This window comes from Neovison vison, chromosome 1 (genome assembly GCF_020171115.1).
Source record: "Neovison vison isolate M4711 chromosome 1, ASM_NN_V1, whole genome shotgun sequence".
NCBI lineage: Eukaryota > Metazoa > Chordata > Mammalia > Carnivora > Mustelidae > Neogale > Neogale vison.
In genome coordinates, this window is record NC_058091.1 from 14,220,686 (window position 1) to 14,241,282 (window position 20,597).

The window sequence follows — 20,597 nt, forward strand, 5'->3', positions numbered from 1 at the left end:
ATACTGTGTCATCTAACTAGATTCATTTTCTTTTTTTTCCTTCTAGATGAGCAAGAGATAGTACAAAAACGTACTTTCACAAAATGGATCAATTCTCATCTGGCCAAGGTAAAGGAAACTACCTAGACTTCTATATTTTCTTCTTTGGAGCCAATAAATCATTAAATGCCAAATGTACTAAAGGAATGCTGTTGGCATCACTAATACTAATCAATGATATTGGAAGTTCTATCAGTTTAAGTGTTGCCTATCTGTGACATTTGCTAACACTGTCTCCAAGAGGAAATGAATGGATTGTTAGCATCAAGAGCAGTGACTTCATGTCAGTTCTGTGAATTCTGATCAAAATAGTTTGTTCAGTTATTTCTTCTGTACTAATGTGTATGTCAAATGGAAAGGCGAATTCGTGCTCATTTTTTTTTTTTTTAATGCACTTGTTTCTATTTGGGACAGAAAGAAGCAAGGAGTGGTCTGTCTTGAGCAAAGAATTCAGTCTGAGTAGATGATGGCAGCATCTGGGCTCCCCTCTTACGTGCTTTGATAGCAAAGTGACCATGGTGGCAGGACACTAAAAAGATAAATCATTCCGAGATTATCCACACTGACATTAGGATGTATCAGGTGACTGTGTATTTGTATATTGTAATGACTTGAATATAAATGCTACAATAAAACAAATCCCAGTATGGCATACAATCAAATTAGTCTCATAATATGCAGATGAAAAAATATGTGAACCAAAAACCATTGCATTTGTAAAAATAAACATAGACAACAGTACAGTTGTCTGAATTGAGTTAACGGATCCTTTTGCTGGGAGTGGTGCCTACGGTGTGCCAGACATAACCCTATGAGTAGTTTTTTATCAGGGACTTCCCCAAAGCCTCTTTTATAGTTCAGAAGCAAACAAAGCATGGCGATTTATTACAGTCCCATTGTGCGAATTAACTGCTCACTGCGTATCTAAGCTAGGCTTTGGAGACAGGAAAATGGTGAGACACTTTCCCAAGCTTGAGAAGCTCACAGTCCAGTAAAGACAGCAGACTAAAAGATGCATCTAGATACAGGATAAACTGGGATTATCTCCTCTATAATCTCTTTTCAAAAGCCCCTGATGAGAAGGGAATTCTCTCATACAGTGGTTGTCCCCAGAATCTGCCCTGTGACAAGGCAGTAAATGCCCCTGGGGGCTCATTTTCTTTGGTCTTGGCGGGCGCCAGCCGGCTATTACTTTACTACAGAATTGTCATTAATTGGGAAAGATTTCTTTTTTTCCAAATGAAAATAGAATTACTGTTTTTGCATATTGTTAAAAAGATTACATGTTAATTATAAGTAATATTAATGATAAGCCTCTTACACAGTGTAAAGAAAGTAGAAATCACCTTTAAATCTCATGATACTGATAAAACCATCACTAACATATCGATCACCATTTTTCTACACACAGACACATGCAATTTCGCAAAAACGGTTTTGTAGGATATTGTTGTATATGCCTCTGTTTTACTCACTATATATTTCCATGTTAATTCAGAGGTATGTAATAATTTTATTGGCTGAATTGTATTTTATTATAGATATAATTACTAAATAATTATATAGATATATAGATATAATTATATAGATATATAGATATAATTACTAAATAATTAAATAATTATTACTAATAAATTATGAATCATAAATTAGCCAGTTTCCTCTTGATGGTCATTTATGGGTTTCCAATTAGTTAATATTATATAAAATACTACTTTGAAAATCCTTGGGCATATTTCTACTTAGGATAAATTTCTAGAAGTAGGTCAATAGTCAACAGATTTGCATGTTTATAATTTTAATATATACCAAAAGTTTCTGTGAATGCCCATTTCCTTACACTATTAACACTCTGAGGTTAACTATGTTTTCTAATCTGATTGGAAAAAATAACTTATAATTAATTTGTTCAGGTTTTTAAAATCAGGAGTTGAATATCATCAAGTCTTTAAAGTAGAATTATTGGGATATGCTCATCTGTGTACTGAATACTTAAAAAGATGGGAAAATTTGACTGTAAGCCACGGCAGACAGTATATGAAAGGCTTTTGTGAAGGGATTATATGACAAGAACTTACTGTCAAAAATATTTTTGTCATTTTAGCTTTGCTCCAAGTTACTTTACATGTTATGTAATAACTGATTATTAGACTAGGCTTTACCAGTGTGCATGCTTTCCTGTTCTCTTTTCTAGCCCTGCTTTGTAAACTCACCCTGTAATTTCCCTTCTAAAATCTAAGCCCTACCATTAATGTGTGGTGCTAGGCCCTCCCACTCAAGAAGTCTTTTCTGACGACCTGGGAAGCAGTGAGCCTGCCCCCTAGCGGATGCTCTCAGGACGGTTGTGGCTGCCCCTGCACCCCCTCCTCCAGTGCCCATCCCTCTGTCTGCTCTGGTTTTCCTGGTCTGGTGAAGCAGAATCTAAAATGTAGCACTTCTCCAGAACCTATAGTATAGGTGGAGAAGTTAAGCATCACTTAAACTGTTTTGCACTGTGTATCTCTGCTTCCCAACAACCATGTAAAGTCTTCAAGGCCCATGCTGATTCTTAGAATTTCTTCATAGATCTTACAGCTCTAAGCACCGTGCTAAGTACCACGCAGAAGCGCATTTTAATACAACAAGAGCAGCAGAGTCTTTATGTTTTCTCACTTCGTTAGAATAGTAAAGATATCACATGGGGAAAAATGATTAGTTTCTGGTACTGTGCCAAGTGTTTTATACAGGTTATTTTGGCATTTTTATTTTTTTTAAGATTTTATTTATTTATTTATTTTTGACAGACAGAGATCACAAGTAGGCAGAGAGCCAGACAGAGAGAGGGGGAAGCAGGCTTCCCACCAAGTAGGGAGCCCGATGCGGCCCTTGATCCCAGGACTCTGGGATCATGATCTGAGCCAAAGGCAGAGGCTTTAACCCACTGAGCCACCCAGGTGCCCCTATGTTGGCATTTTTTAAAAAGATTCTATTTATCTGAGAGAGAGAGAGAGAGAAGAGAGAGCGCAGAAGCAGGGGGAGGGGCAGAGGGAGAAGCAGGCTCCCCGCTAAGCAAGGAGCCCTATATCAGACTCGATCCCAGGACCCTGGGATCACGACCCTAGCCAAAGGAAGTCGCACAACCAACTGCGCCACCCAGGTGCCCTGCACAGGCTCTTCTGTAGACACGTCTTCATATGCCTGCTAAGGGGCACTGCTGAGATTTTAATCCAGAAATGAATCTAAAGCCCATCTGTTTTCCCTACTTCACACATTTTTGTGTCAAGGGTGCTATTTTGAAAAAACCCAGAAACTTATCACCTCCGTAGCCGCTAGCTCCATCATAACCTTAATGTCATAGAGATTTTGTTTAGTTTTATTTGTTTTTTTTTTCCTTCTACATATTTCAATTTCTTTCTTTCTTGGGTCATCTTAAAACCCCAAAACTGAAGCAGAACAATGATAACTATAGTTGTTCTCCTGAACTTACCTCCACGGACGTTGTAGTATCTTGGAAACATAGCTAAACCCCTCACATTTCTTTGAGGATATGTTCCTTTTCTGATTCACTTATATCTGGAAAACATTTTAAACATCCAGTCTGACCCCCTGGCCCACCTTGGCAGAGTTTTAGGATAGCTGTGGAGTCAGTATTTGTCTGCATTTGTCTCGGCAGCTAATCACAATTCCCCACCATCCCCTCTCTCTTTCCCATCCTTCGCCCACCTTCATCCCTATCTGAGTTTTCATTTCTAGCCCTCTCTCTCTCATTGTCCCTCCCATCTCTTTCCTACCCCTGTACCATCTCTGTTTCTCCCCGCCTGTCTCCTATCCATTATTACTCCACGCCATCTGTCTCTATCTTAATTTCCCCATCCCCGTCCTTATCTACCTCTTTCTGTCTGTATGCCGCCCCTACAAAAACACATGCAACCTGCACATCCTGGGCTTCACGGTCTCACTGAGCTCCCATTTACAGGCACACCCAAACTGAAATGGAAACACACACTTCCCGCACCATGGCAAAGTGCACCCTGACTTCTGAGATGAGAATGATGATATTTCACTTGCAATAGAAAAAAAAGGCCAACCTCATATCTTTGACCTGGCCTCTGGATCGGGACACTGTGTCACTTTTCCAGCTGCCTCCATTGGAAGGCTTGTTTCCAAAGCCATCCTGTGTTGCTTGAGTGTGCTTGGTCCTGTCACTCTAGCACCTCATGGCCATGGACAGCGGGCATGTGCGCACACAGGTGTGCGTGTACACCCGTAGTCAGCTTAGCTTCACAAAAGTATATTTTAGGCCCAAGGTTTTACTAAGTCCCTTATGAAAGGAGCTTCTATAATTTTTGGCCTTCAGCTCCCAATCACTTATCAGCAACATCCAGGCTTTCAGTGACAGAGAAGTCCCAAGTACTCAGGATGAAAACATTTCTCACTAGAAGAAGTGACCCATGAATAAGCAGTTTGACCTGTCTCAACATTTTCTCTTTATCCCCCAAAGCTTTTGAAACCAACTTTCCCTCTTTCCTCTTGCTGATTAAATAACCAAAGCAGTGGTTTATCTTGTAACTAAGAGATAGTCTGCCCCCAAGAAGGAGACATAATTGCTGTCAGCTTTGAAAGGATGTGGTACCCTATAATTTCTTGGATCAGATTGAATCTGGTTTGATGGGTTGTTTGTATGTTAGGTTGTTTACTTTGTCCAACAAATACTTGATAAATTTGGACCCTGCGTTAGTCAACTTAGGCTGTTTTAACACAATACTGTTGATTAGGGACTTAGAGAATAAGCATTTATTCCTCATAGTTGTGAAAGCCCAAGAAGTCCTAAAATCAAGGTGATCAAGGTGCTGACAGATTTGGTTCCTGGCGAGAACCCTCTTCCTAGCTGGGTCCTCACATGGCAGAGAAGGAGAGAGAGAGATCTCTGTCTCTCTTCCTCTTCTCTAAGGACACTAGTCCCATCATGGGGCAGCACCTCTTGACCTCATATACAACTAATTACTTTCCAAAGCCCCCACTTCAAAATACTATCACAATGGTCAGTTAAGGCTGCAAAATGGGTTTGGGGGACATATAAACATTCAGTCTGTAACTGGCCCCAAGTTCATTCTGAGGTCTGGCTTGAAGAACATGAGAATTTCTTCCAAACTTATAAGGATGAAAATTCAATCCTGACCTGAGGATTTCATTTTATTGTTGGTGATCCCTGTAGTACATAGCTCTGTGCTCTGGAATCGTTCAGATAATCTCAGAACCAAACCATTTAAGGGGTTAAAATGCATTTTATTCCTTGGTTGTCTTCTTTTTCCCCGAAATTTTCTGTTGACATCTACCAGTAAAGGTAAGGGAATGACCCATGTCAAAAATATTTTTATGCCAGTAGCCAAGGTATTAGTCTTAATACCTTATTAATAAGTGAATTAGTCTTAATTCACTTATTTCTTATGCTATGTGTCAAGTTATTTTATCTCTAAGAACAAGAAAAGAGAAAAGTGCTAATAAGTTGGCAGAGAAAAAAAAAAGTTTCAACTTTTTTCTAGAATGTAAGTTGTAAATATTTGGCTGGATCTTAGTTGTCTGAGAGCTTTTGCAGAGTAGTCATGGGAATGTTTGGGATTTAAACTGGAATGGTAAACCATTTCACCTTAAGTTCCATGATAATATCTTACTACTACAATGTTGTCTTTAAAATTTTTAAGAAAATTTAAAGAATAAAACTTTTATTTTAAAGGACAATTTAAAAGACTCATTATTTAGATAGAAAACTTGTATCTATTTTCTATAAATTTTCTTTGGAAATTTAGTATATCTAGAAATAGCTTTAATGCTAGGTTGTATCAGGTTTTAACAGTGAATTGAGAAGTAGAGAAATCGATTGTTCTCTCCTAATGTCATTCAATCTTGGCTGCATTAGGAGATGTTTTAAAGATATCTAACAGAGATGGATTTAGGGGAGTGTTTTTAATGGGAAAATTTTAATTTTGTTCTTGGCTGCTCTGCTCAGTTGCAAATTAGCAAACTATTTACTTCTAATTAAATAAAATAACAAGCTCTTTTACTGATGGCGTTCCATTCTATTATAATAATTCTTTATAAATATTTTGACAGCTGTGTGAAGAGATTGGGTGCAAATAAGAGAGCAATCTGTTTAAAAAAATACTTTCCTTAAAACAAAAATGTTACTGAAGCAGGGAGAAAAACCAAGAATCTTCTGTGTATATGTGTTTTATGCCATTTTTAGTACACAGATGTAGATTTTCTGAACTTGTGGATGTAATTAGCAGTTCATTTTTTAAATGTTTGCTTTGTTTTCAAATTGAAGCCTTTATGGTTCTGCAATTATGTAAAACATTACACATCACAAATTGTCAATGTAATGGAATGTAACTAACAAAAATTAGTGAGTTACATTTATTTTATACACCTGATAATTCCTTTCGGGGATGGGGTTTCTTCAGACACGGACTCTATCATTTTCTTTTCAGGAAGATACCCGAATCTTTCTTTTCTGTTTGCCCTATTAGTGAAAGAAGGTATTTGTTTTTTTTAATTAGCCTGATGTTGATTTCAAGTAATGTTTTTTCAAAGTTAGATCCTGATTCAGTTCTAGCTTCTCATCACTCATTGCTAAAAATATTTTTTTAAATTGCATTCATCTTTTACCATGTGCCAGTTACTCTGCCCTCTCAACTCTGTCTTCTATTTAATTTAATCTTTACTATAAGAATCAAATAAAAGTATTATTTTCACCATTTCACAGATGATGACCCTGAAGCTTAGTGTTAATTATTAAATTCAAGATCACATAGCAAGTAGATAAAAAACCCGATTTCAACCCCAAGCCTCTTAAGTTTGGGCATTAACCATTGTGTTACCTATTTTCATGCTGCATTTGTTTCTTTAGCTATTTAGGCAGCAGATACCTTTTAAGAATATTGTATGCGTTAGAGGTTGTGGACACAGTGGTGAACAGACCCATTGTCCGTGCCATCCTAGAACTGATATCTCACAGGAGAAACAAACAATTACCATAAGGTGTGTGGTAGATGCCGTGAGAGGGAACTACAGGGTGTCAGGGAGCCCAGGGCAAGCACAGCCAACCACAGGGGAAATCTGAAGGAAAGCATCAGAATAGGCTTTCAGAGAAGAAACATTTTAGCTAAGGCTTGAGCAATGCCTGTGGGATTTGATACATGAAGGAACCAATGTTTTTAAAGTTGAGAGATGAGAAAAAACATGGTACATTAAAGGAAATGGAGGAAGTTCAGAATACCTGAATATATGATTCCAGGAGTGGGTTGACAACATTGGTCAAAGGCCAGTCATTAGGAGGATTTCACCTGTATTATGGGCAGTGGGAGACATTAAAGAATCTTAGGCAAGAGAATTAAAATTATCACCCTGGCCCTAAGCATCTCTGTCTCTCTCTGTCATAAATTAGAATAGGAACAAGTAACATTAATGGTGAAGTAAGAGAAAAGTAGACACACTGAAAGACATATAGGAGTGGACTCAGTAACTAATCAGAATCTTGAAGAAGAGCCAAGGATGGTATCTAGATTTCTGACATAAGCAATGATTGAGATCATTCTTAGACATAGAGAATACAACAGGCTTGGGGAAACCTAGTAGTTCATTTTTAGACAGAAATTACTCAGAGATAAACCCATTTAATTTGGCAGTGAGAAAATCATTGACCACCACAGGGAGTAGCCACATTGTAACAGAAATCAGATTCTAGAACACTGATGAGTAGATGAGTGGTAAGGATGTTAGAGCAATGAAGGTACCTTACATGTTCATGAGATAGAGTATTAGCTGAAACATAACACAGGGTCTGGTATGAGCTGTTTTAATAAAGGGTAGTTTTAAGTGTGTGTCTACTGAAAGGAATGATCCAGAACTAGTAGAGGGGAAGAGACTTCAAAGAAGGGGAGAAAAGTTGTTTCATGAACACGGGCTCTCAAGGAGGCAAGATGGGAGAGAAAATCAAGAGCATGCGTGGAACATGTAGATTTGTACCAAAGGAGAGATGTGTCCCCTTCTCGAGACCAAAGGAAATAAGAAGGATGAGTGTGGATGTGCCTGAATTTGGGATGCGGTGAGAGAAGGCAGCGAGATGAGGTGGACTTGAATGTGAGGGAATTCCTACCTAATGGCTGTTATTTTTTAGATCTGACAGAATAGCCTTCATTTCTGAGTAAAGAATTTAGGTTGGGGGCAGCTGGATGGCTCAGTTGGTTAAGCCTCTGCCTTCAGCTCAGGTCATGATCTCAGGATCCTGGGATGGAGCCCCACATCGGGCTCTCTGCTCAGCGGGAAGCTTGCTTCCCTGCCCCCCACCCCCGCCTGCCTCTTTGCCTTGTGATCTCTTTCTATCAAATAAATAAATAAAATCTTTAAAATAAAAGAATTTAGGTTGGGGCAAATATTTTAAACATTGACAGTTACAAAGATGTTAGTTCTTTCACATTTTAAAATTTATCTATCTTAGCAAATTCCTGAATTTCATGCACGATTCATAAGCGATGGTAATTGTATCGTGCCACTGTGGCCCCCAAAGGAAGCAACCTAAAGATGTGTTTTTCAAAAAACTTTCACAAGAAGTTAGATTTTTTAAAACAATTTTATTTATTTATTTGAGAGAGAGAGAAAGAGAGAGAACGCACACATGTGAGCACACCAATAGGGGGAGGAGCAGAGGGAGAGGGAAAAGCAGGCTCCCCACTGGACCTAGGCTTCCTAGGTCCTAGACTTCCTAGGACCCTGGGATCAGACCCTGAAACAAAGGCAGCTGCTTAACTGACTGAAACACCCAGTTGTACCCAGAAGTTAGATTTTTATTAGAAAAAGATAATGTAATATTTTTGACATTACCATTGGCTTCAGAATTTTGTAATTTCACATTTTCTCTCATTTCATCAAATGAGATAGAGTATTATATTCATATGTAAATCCCCTGATTCAATCTTTATGTTATTTGCTGTGAAATAAATCTGTGGTTTGACATTAAGTCCTTAGGGAAAAACAAATAGGTCTCAGATATCATTGTTTAGTGTTTCCATAAATGGAGCTGCTTTTTAATAAGAAAAAAACAGTTCTTTCTCCATCTGCCAAACTTAGATCTATGGGGCTATTAAGGATTGGCACTAAATATTCTAAATACGGTCTTTTGGATGACCCCAGGCATGATATGAGCATCTCCTCACTTTTTAGAAGAATTTTTGAAAAGCATTATAAAATGTTATTTAGATTCTGTTGTTCATTTGCCAAAGCTACCCTAACAAAGTACACATACTGGGCAGCTTAACATGGGAAATTTATTATCTCAGTGTTCTCAAGTCTAGACAGCCATGCTCCCTCTGCTACCCTGGGTAGAACCCATCCTTGTCTCTTTCTAGATTCTGGTGGTGGCCTGACGTACCTTCTTGGAAAACGCTGCTCTTAGCAATTTTCATGCGTCATAAAATTATTTTCAGTACATAGCATAAAAGAATCACTCTCCCTAAGTTATTTTATCCCATACAAAGTTGGGGTTATCCTTTCCTCTTTTCCTTTGCTCATACACCATATCTGCCCCATCAACAAACATCGGTGACTTTATCCTTCAGAATTCATTGAGAATCCAATCACTGCTCACCACCTCTGCTACTTACTACCTTGGTTTAAGCCACCGAGTCTGTTGCCTGGATGACTTGAACAGCCTCCTAACTTAAATCCCTCCTTGTGGCCTAGCCCCTCATCAGTCTGTTCTCAATGAGACAGCTTATTTGCTCTCTTTACTGTCCGTGTCCCTCATTAGTATATAAGCATCATAATGCAGGGATTATTTCTTCTGGTTTGTTCACTGCTACATTCTTTGTACCTAGATAAACAAGTAGGTTCTTTTATGCTATATACTGAAAATAATCTTATCATACCTGAAAATTGTTAAGAGCAGAGTTTTCCAAACAGATTTAAAGTTGGGCTGAAACAGTAGTCATTGCCTTTGGTATTTGGAATTAGATGTATTTGGAATTAAACTAAGTAATTAAGGAAGTGGAAATGATTATGCTGTCAGAGGAAATAAAAAAGAATGGGAACTGTCTCCTCACCTTTGACAAGGAGAGATGGAAAATCATCATAGCAGTGTTTTTATGAAGGCAGTGAAAGAGAAACAGATTACACATACAATTGTAATTACTTTACCTTGTTTCTGGAGATATTGGAACATCTAATTCGATTTTCTGAATAATGGCAAAACTTTTAGATATTGAGTTAATTTTATGTGGTCGCCACCAGTGGTTATAATCATGATTTTACCGTTCTGGTCCAGGGTACTTTGGCATTTTTAAACAATTTAGTGTGGTGGGCTCTCAGCCAGTCTTTGGGGAGGTAACTCACTCCAACATCTGCTGGTCAACCCCTCTTCCCTTCCCACTCCTCTCTGTTCCTGTTGTTCAGCTCTTTGCTCCCACCCAGCAGATAACCATCAGGGAATGAGCACGCTATAGACAGGCCCTGTGGTGGGATTTTTCTCTGTACACTTGCTCCTTCAGCCTGTGAAATAGTTCCTACCTGAAACTTACGGAAACCAGAGGTAGTTTGACTGGCTTTAGAAGTAATGGGTCATTGAGTATACAGAGGTTTCCAGAGTGCACGGAACACACCATGAGAACCTGCCTTTCCCTTGAGACCCCTCTACAGCCTGTGCAGAAGGCCATTTTGAGAATATTTTAGGTTGTGGTTATGTGTAATTTTCAGCAAGCCTGACAGTGCTCAACAGTGTGTGTGTATGTGTGTGTGTGCGTGCGTGTGTGTGTGTGTGTGTGTCTCAGTTGGAGTAAAGAGTCATCTGCGCCCTGTGCTTTTACTTCAGGCCTTTTCTAGTTCATTTTTATTGGTATCAATAGGTATCCAGCAATCACAATTTTAAACAGTAGGGTATTTAAAGTAAAATGCCATTGCTTTTTTGTGTGTCATAAAATGTTTTGAGAGCTCTTTCCCCACGTGGGAAAGCATTCAGTAAAAGACTATCCAACGGTTCTGAGATCCAAAGTCATGATCATAAATGAAGACCTGGGTTGGTCCTGGCATAAAACAGGAGATTTTGCCCTTTTATTTGCTCAAGACCAAATTCTTCACACTGTACAGCTCTTTGATAGCTGTGGGATACTTGAGGCTAAGGAACTCTAAGATTCTAGCAGATGTGTAGATATATCTGTTGATAAAGCAATAATATGCTAGTAATGTTTTGAGGTAGATTTGTAACCGTCTACATTTCTGAATGACTCAGACCGAGTGCTTCTTTCACTTTAACTGATGTGCATAAGATTGTCCTCTTACTGCAAAGCTAAAATGGTACAAATATTTTTAGTCTATTGCCATAAAAATGTGTTATTTTTGGATATAGGCATATAGTGGTCCATGTGAAATGGCTCTATTTATTTATTTATGCAGGAATGTATGTATGTTTAACTGTTTATCAGCAACATTCAGCTGTGTCTACCTTTGTCGTTTACCAGTATCAGTTGGTCAAAAGGTTATAAAACATCTTTTTGCACCAAATACAATTAGGTCCCCTGAAAAGGCACACTTTCATCAATAAAGTATTTTTGGTCACTTATGTGGGTCTGATCAAGGGGTAGGAGTGGAGGGGCACTGAGCCGTAAACTGTTACTCTCAAGACGGTGTTTATAAAGTAATAACAAAATGGACCCACGTGTTGGTTGTGCTTTATTTTGTTGCAAGTAAATGAAATGATCTTAAATTATTTAACTAAGAAGTGAAATCTATTGAAAAGACACACTCTCTGACTGGGCAGGAAAAGGTTAGCTCAGCAGGCTTGGGTTGCTCAAGCTCTGTACATTGCAAATAAAGACCTATCTTTAGGAACTGTCCTTAACTGGCTGCTGGGAGCTCACCTCTGAGCCCTTGGGAAATTCTACCTGATAGGAGTGTTTTGTATGCCTGGACCTTGGGCCATGCTGTTCTACTTTGATGAGATCAGTTTAACAATGCGTTTCATGGTGAAAACCTACCTGTTGGGAAGTGCGGGAGTAGCTGAGGCCAGTTATGTAAGTAAGCACTGTAAGCCTAAGTGACAGAGTCCAAATAAAAACCCAGGCAATGGGGTTAGAGCATGCTTTTCTGGTCTGTGACACTTCACATATCAATGCATACCATTCTGGGAAAAATTAGGCATGCCCTATGTACTTCTCCTGGAAGGTTATTCATCCATGAAAACTCATACATGATTTCTCTGGGACCCTACTTTATGAGCTTTGTCCCTTTGCTGATCGTAATGTGTCCATTCACTGTAATTAATTGTGATCATTAAGTATATGAGCTCTTCTGAGTCCTGTGGGTCCTTCTAGTAGAGTCATTGAGCTTAGGATGGTCCCGAGGAGCCTTGATGTACTGAGTGACCCAATCTTGAGAAAGACTGAGGCAAGTGGTTCTTGGGGCCTCAACAGCAGGACCTGGTGATAATCATATTTAGGCCATTGCCATGTGACAGCTTGATTCCAGCCAACTTCTGGATCCAAGCAGAGAATGTGATGGTGCAGCTCAAGTCACTCTTGTAACAGAAGATGGGGCTTTAGCACAAACATGACCACGAGGGGACACGGTGTGAATTAGGCCAACTATTTTCTATGCCAGTATGTATTTATATACATAATACTTCCATTATTACTATTTAGTCTTTTTTTATATCCATTCACATTTAAAAGTGGCCTTTTATTAATAATTTTTTTTTCTAGTAGAATGACCGGTACTTCAGCTGATTAGGTATTACTTTTCATATTAGTATTAGACAAAAATTACATTTACAGGTTTATGTATTATTCTGGAAACATTTATGTTAATACCTGGCTCAAAGTGTAATAAACCTGGGCTCAAATGTAATCACTTACAAGAGGTGTGATCTAAGCCAAAAATTTTTATTTCATGCCAATAGTTATGTCTGATATATTTTTTTGGTCGAAATTATTCTCTTATTCCTTTTCCTCTAAGTAACGTAATTGTTTCTAGGGGCATAAACTCAACATGTGGCAGAGCAAACATGGCCATCCTTTCATGAATAAAAGAATGAAAATAGATGGTAGGTAAGGCTTAAACATATACTGATGCTAATAGACTAGTAAAGTGACTCAAGATACACACACACACACACACACACACACACACACACACACAATATGAGAGAGTGGGTTGTCTTCCCCAAATAGAGGAAATGGTCAGGAGAAATTATGTCAAAGATACCTGTACTTTTATACTCCATAAAGACCAGGGATGGCTTTGAATCTCATCATGTGTCATTAAAGGAGCTGCATCGCAAAAATAAAGGAGGTGGAGAAGAAACAGAGAAAAAAGCTCCATGATGTCTGTTTCATTCATGGGTTAGCTCCCAAGGGTATAGCCAGGCACAGAGCCATGCTCAACTTCCCTGTGTTTCCAGGGACTTTTAGACCCAGGCAGTCCTCTGAGAGCCAGAAATTTAGGTTTAAACCTAGTTTTAGGAGAGCTGAGAGAAGGGAGTAGCTGCAGAAGTGACGTGCCTCCTTCTCCATTCTCTTTCCCATCTCTGTCTCCCTCTCCTCCTGACCCAGTTGGCAATTCTGTTCTTTGAATAGCCTCAGATTCAGCATGAATATATTTTGGTTCCACTATAGAACATCTAAGTGTGACTGTCAAGTCTAAGGAGAATATGATTTTTAAAAATATTGTACCAAAGAAAGATAAATGATAAAAAAGATAAATGATTAAATATAAATGATAAAAAATGATAATTATAGTTTTGAAATGTGCCTGATAAGATTTCTGCCTAGTGCTTAAAACTGAAAATTGGTAGGCAATAGGAGCAAAAGCACATTGTTTTTTTTTTTTGTTTTTTTTTTGTTTTTTTTTTTTTTCCAATTTATTTATTTTCAGAAAAACAGTATTCATTATTTTTTCACCACACCCAGTGCTCCATGCAAGCTGAAAAGCACATTGTTTTTGTTACTCCATTAAGTCAGGCTCCAATTAGTTACTTCCATTCCAACCCTTTCTTTTGGCTGCCAGTACCATGACCTGAATCCTGCCGAAGTATTCAGATTGGTGCTGTAAATATCTATATATGTGACAAGAAAGACTTTTTACCTAAAGGTTCCTTATTAAAACATTGTTCCAAAAATAACTGTGATATAGTCAAAATAATAAAGGTCTCCTCTATTTGATCATTTGCTACATGTAAACAATTCTTTATGCAAAATGGAACACCAAAACTTGTCCAGTAATCCCTAGAATGTTTTTATTCTGATGTAATTTTTGATAAGTGTTTTGTTAATTTTGCACAATATTTACATTATATGCAATTGGATAGAGCTTATAAAAATATGAAGATCATTCTCTATTATTCATTTCTGCCAGCTCTTTATAGTAAGTCTGGCCAGAAGTTTATTATTCCCCCTCTTTTACTAGTTAAGTAAAAAATCGATTACATCATGCTTGGTCCTATAATTTGGTGTGTTGAAAATATGTTACCTGTGCATTACAAATTAAATTGATACAAACATTTTTATTTTAAGGAGAAATATTTTCTCCCAATTTCTATTTAGACTGGTAATAGCCATCAGTCTACATGTCTTTACTTTGTGCAGGAAGACACTGGTGAAAAAATTTCCAGAAGCAACTCGTATTTCCTATAAAAAGAGAAATTCTGCATCATGACCTTATTTCTGTGTATCCCTAAGATTCCCAAAGATATTTGCAAATAAGCATCACATATGGTGTGATTCACTCACCATTTACATGATTATTGCCAACTAGTGCCAAGCACTGTGCCTGGTATTAGGTATATAATGATATAACCAACTTCTTTATCTTCAAGAAACTGCCCCATGATCTGAATTCCTAGAGACACAGATTTGTAAATAACCAATTGTAATGCAACATGATCATTCTAATCTGAACAATATATTTAGGGCAAAAGAGGTGATTTAATTCTAATTGGAAAACTGAAAAAGATTACGTATGATGAGCTGAATCATGAAAATTGAGCAGGAGTTTACGAAGCAGAGAAAGAGGGAAGTGAGGGAATTTTAGGTATCTGTTCTTGAAATAAAAACCATCTTCCCTTCTTTATCATGCACACTGGAAACTTCAGTCATTCCTTCGGCAAATACTTGATGAGTTCTTACTGAGAATAAGATACTCAAAAACAAGAAAGAAGGGCCATCTGTACCCCAATGTTTATAGCAGCAATGGCCACAGTCGCCAAACTATGGAAAGAACCAAGATGCCCTTCAACGGATGAATGGATAAGGAAGATGTGGTCCATATACACTATGGAGTATTATGCCTCCATCAGAAAGGACGAATATCCAACTTTTGTAGCAACATGGACGGGACTGGAAGAGATTATGCTGAGTGAAATCAGTCAAGCAGAGAGAGTCAATTATCATATGGTTTCACTCATTTGTGGAGCATAACCAATAGCATGGAGGACAAGGGGCGTTAGAGAGTAGTAGGGAATTTGGGTAAATTGGAAGGGGAGGTGAACCATGAGAGACTATGGACTCTGAAAAACAGTCTGAGGGGTTTGAAGTGGCGGGGGGGTGGGAGGTTGGGGTACCAGGTGGTGGGTATTATAGAGGGCACAGCTTGCATGGAGCACTGGGTGTGGTGAAAAAATAATGAATACTGTTTTTCTGAAAATAAATAAATTGGGAAAAAAAAAAAGAAAACCCACAAAAAAAAAAAAAAAAAAAAAAAAAAAAAAAAAAAGATATTCTGTGTTGAGTTGCAGTCTGATTGCCCGGAAACGAGAGCTTTTTCTTTACCCATTATTTATGTACCACATTTTAAGAGCCATTAATATGCACATAGGGGCTACAAAAATTTTTTTTTAATTGCATTTATTCATTTATTCAGTGAGTCATTCCACCAACATTATATATTGGGGGCCTGTCATTTACCTGGACAGAAGGATTCAAGAGTTATGTGTATCCAGATAGCATTCTGTGAAGAACAGAGGAATCAGGATTGATCTTGGTGATGGCCACAGTCAGAAAGAAAGGAGGGTGAACAAGGCAGACTCATCAAAGAGGTTTGGGGAAGAATAGATGAGGGAGAGGTTGGTCCCAGCAGTCAACGCAGAGAGGCTGATGAGCTGAGTTGCTCAGTGGTCACTACTGACCCATTGGTTGTGTCCATAAGCCTGTGCAGAAGCAACTGGTGGCGGGGGAAGGTAGACTGTGGGGCAGCCGTCGATTCAACAGGAGATACGTGAGTGGCAGAAGGGGTTCACAAGAAAATGGTCTTCAAAGTGGCAGAGACGAGTTTGTGTTTAAAGGCATGATGGGAGCTGCCTGGGTGGCTCAGTCCGTTGAGCGTCTAACTCTTGGTTTTGGTTCAGGTCATGATCTCAGGGTGGTGAGAGCAAGCCCCAGGCTCCGTGTGGAGTCAGCTTGGGACTCTCCCTCTCCTTCTGCCCCTCCCCCCCCATGCACAATCTCAAATAAATAAGTAAATCTTAAAAACAAAAGTAAACAAAGGCAGAATGAATGAATGGATGTGACTTGTTTTTGTTTCAAATTTCTTGGAATTTTTATCATTTCAAGAAAATTCCCTGCTCTATTTCATTTTCTTTATATATTTTCAGGTTAACACAGTATAAGAAAAACTTCATTTGCATTTGTTCACTGAATATATCACATATTTATTAACTTTTCCCTCGTTATTATGCTGCATTTATATTACTAGGATACAAATGGACATTTTGCATGATAAACAGGCTGCATTTTTAATGATTACATATAACCAATACAATAATTTTGATTCTTATCACACTGAATAGTTTTCATTATAGCTCAGTAATAATTTTATTTACATGTTTAGAATATAAAGTCATTATTACATTTTTGCTATATTAATAATATGCAGTGTGAATAGTGGAATATAAAAGAGAATGCCTAAAAAATGAAAACTCTGTTATTTTTGGACATGTATTTCACAGCATGAGAACAAAATGTATTCAGCTGTTCATTTTATAAAGAGAGAAAATGCATTTAAAATTAGAATTGTGCCGTTCAGGGACCGTAATTCATGCGGTTATAGGAGAAATATAAATGCTCCCTATCAGTGGGTAGAGAAAAAAAAGTCTCATTTCAGTAAAACATTTGGTGATTAAATATCTCTACATAGAACTTACCTGTCTTTTTTCTTTTTTAAAAAGAAAGACAATTGGATAAAGTCAGAAATACAGCATTAGGCTTTTAACATGTTTCAGTGAGAACCAGAAAACTGTAGAGCTTGAGCCCAGGTAATGAATGGAAAAGCTCTCATTCTGTGAGAAGTCTGAAGACCTCAATCCTCCACTCACCATGAACAATAGCATTGTTACTTCTTTCCTCCCTCCCTCCCTCCCTCCCTCCCTCTCTTTCTTTCTTTCTTTCTTTTGAGAGAAAGCAAGCACAAGCAGGGAGAGCAGCCAGCGAAGAAGTAGAACCCATGTGGGGCTCAATCCCAGAACCCTGGGATCATGACCTGAGCCAAAGGCAGACACTTAACCCTCTGAGCCACCCAGGTGCCCCTCTTCCCTTTCTTCTGAGCCAAGAGAGACCTTAATTCAAGGTTTGACAAAGCCTAGTACATAGGTATTTTAGTGATCTTTATTAAAAAACAAAAACAAAAACAAAAAAAAAAACCCTCAATGAATGGAGAATGGGCTTTGACTTATTTTTCCAGTAGTGGTGATGGATTTGTACTGATCAGTCTGTAATCTTGCACTTGTGATCCTCTGGGTTCAGTTCCACGTTCTGAAGGCAGCCGAACTGGATTTGTCAGGCTGTGCAACAGGACATGGCCAGCTCACCCACAGGAGATTCAAACTGCAGCCCTAGTTGTGCTAGCAATGCTCCCACAGCTGGCCACTGAGCTAAGGAGGTTGCTGTGGTGAGAACGGGCTCCAGTAAGCCGTGGTAACGTACTCGCCGGCAGTGAGGTTGGGAGGTTGATAGTTTATCTGGGGCACCTCCTCTTCTGTGTTTGGGCCCTGCATTAATGTCTCTCTTATCTTTTATGTTGATAGTGACTTATTTTCCTTCTCTTACCCCATAACATCTCTTTGACCCTTGCAAAAATTCCTTTATAGAAAGAAGCTGGTATGTATATGAAAGCCCAAGCATTAAGTATCCTGAGGTTTTTGAAGTTTCTCTTCAAAGGGTTGTTTTTCTCCTATAATTGGTAATTGACAATCAGATCCAAAATAATTCATGTATTTAGAAATTGTTCCTACAGATTTCACAAAAATGAGTGGCAAAAGTATGACAGAGAGAGAGAGAAGCATTTTTTGCATTTATTCTTTTTTTGGTTTGTTTTTTTAATCTTACAGCGGAAACCCCCACTGGCGGTAGATGATCTTTTTGAAGACATGAAAGATGGTGTTAAGCTGCTTGCTCTTCTGGAGGTTCTCTCTGGGCAAAAACTGGTAAGGACTTTTCCTATGACCGCACTTGTCAAGTTGTCCCCCTTTGGAATTTGGGGGTGTGGAGTTGGGAGTGGAAAGGGTGCTGTCCCTGTAAGACAAAGTTCTCTTCTTGTAGTTGGTAATACCCTGGAAACGCTAGCCTATCAGCCACTTCTGGGAGCTGAGAATACATTCCCTTTCGCATTCCGACACACCTTTAGTGGATCTGAAATGTTCTATATCATAGTGGCTCCCTGAGAATGCAGAGTAAAAGAATTTCGTCATTAATCTGTCATGTTCGTCTTCTGGCTCTGTGTGGCATCCAGGACGATGACTTGCAGATTAACACTACCTCAGCTCATAGTGTTTGCTTTCCATTTGGGAAGGATTGTTGGTGCATAACTGTGCAGTATTTATGTAGCTGTTTGTTGAAAATTAAGTTGGAAATCAGCATGACATTCTCCATACACTTGTGGACATCCTCCATCGTCAATCATGTGTCACAGGAACAGCTTGTTTTTAGGTGCGGTGGAACCAGCAGAGTGAAAAAAAAGCACATTGACTGTGAACTACAGAATGTCTTTTTCTACATTACTTAATAATAAAGTACAGACAGCCCCCAACCTACAGTGGTTCAATGTCATGACTTTTTGACTTCGTGGTGGTGTGAAAGCAGGACACATTCAGTAAAAAGCATACTTATAATTTTGAATTTGGATCTTTTCTTGGGCTAGGGACACACAGGATGGTCCTCTCTCGGGATGCTGAGCAGTGGTGCGGGCGCAGCTCCCAGTGAGCCACGTGATCATGAGGGTAAAGAGCCAATACACTTGCAAGCATTCTGTACCCACACAGACATTCCTCTTTTTCACTTTCAGTTCAGTATTGAGTAAATTACATGAAATATTAAACACTCCATTATAAGGTATGTTATATGAGATGATTTTGCCCAAATGCAGGTGAATGTAAGTGGTCTGAGCATGTTTCAGGTGAGCTAGGTGAAGCTTGATGTCCGGTAGGTTAGAGCTATTAAATGCATTTTTGGTTTGCAGTATGTCCAACGTAAAATAAGCTTCTCGGGGTATAACCCCGATGTAAGTTGAGGAAGATCTGTATTTCATTTTTCTGGCTTATCTTTTATTATTTCAGAGTAGTAGAGAGGTAAGTAGTTTGCAAAGATGAACTACTTATAAATGTTGTCTGTCATAATTACAAAAAGGTACCTAGGAAATAATCTTCAAAATATTGTCTAACATGTTAGACACAGAGTCCAAAATTGGGAGTACTCATCTTTTCTTTATCTACTGCTTCTTGGCAACAGCTACACCATCATTATTACTTGGGTAATTGAGTTTTTTAAGTGTTTTTGCCTAAACATCAATTTCCAGTTAATTTTGTGCAGAGTCCTCAGAATAGCTTTTGTAAAAGAGTTTGTTGGAAAATTACGAACTGATAATAACTTTGTGTAAATCATTTATCTAACAGGATGCATATTGTGGTGGATGCTTTCAGCTCCCCTTGTGACATCTCAGCTTGCTGCCCTCTTCAGTGAGTGCGATTTCAGACGGTGGAGGGCATTGCCCACACACTGTAGTAGCACCTTGCCTCAGGTCCTCTTAACAGGTCTCCAGGATTCCATTCTCTTGGCTTTTATCAAAGGCACAAGTTGCTTAAGGCAGCCCTGAACTATGGAAGGGTTAGTGATCCCTAAGGACCGTCAGCCAATGGAGATGGGAGTCCATGAATAAATGCTCAGCCTGCAATTTGTAGGAGGGACAATTCTGTGACATATTTTACACATATTTTATAGAGTGCTTGGGTCCCCAGCAGGACTGAGGCCCGGTCGCTCGCAGTGGGAACCCTCAAAAGCACTTTCCTTCTTCCCTGCCTCACTCTCCATACATCTCCTCACTCTCACTACCTATAGTCACCTCCTCAATAAACTACATGCACCCAAGACCTTGTCTCAGACTCTGCTTTGGGGGAATCAAACCAAACCCGTATGAAAAGCTAATCTGCAATATACAAGTATATGCATGAGCTAAATAAACTGGATTGGCATCCAGATGTGGGAGTCAGTAAACTGAAATATGTATAGCCTTGGTTTCCAGATATAGTTGGCCATCTTTATCTATCTTCCTGA

The 20,597-nt window shown here is 38.7% G+C and overlaps 1 protein-coding gene across 15 annotated transcripts in view; it reads left to right on the plus strand.

The window, feature by feature from the left end:
* Positions 1–20,597, plus strand: part of SYNE1 (spectrin repeat containing nuclear envelope protein 1) — a 479,099-nt gene that overhangs the window by 92,411 nt on the left and 366,091 nt on the right. For 14 of the 15 annotated variants that reach the window (XM_044243752.1, XM_044243801.1, XM_044243842.1 and 11 more), the window contains exons 3-4: positions 47–108; positions 18,380–18,475. In XM_044243752.1, coding sequence (XP_044099687.1) covers positions 47–108; positions 18,380–18,475 — 158 coding nt within the window. Of the gene's footprint in view, positions 1–46; positions 109–581; positions 622–18,379; positions 18,476–20,597 lie in introns of those variants that run through there. The other variant, XM_044243827.1, reaches the window with a different exon arrangement.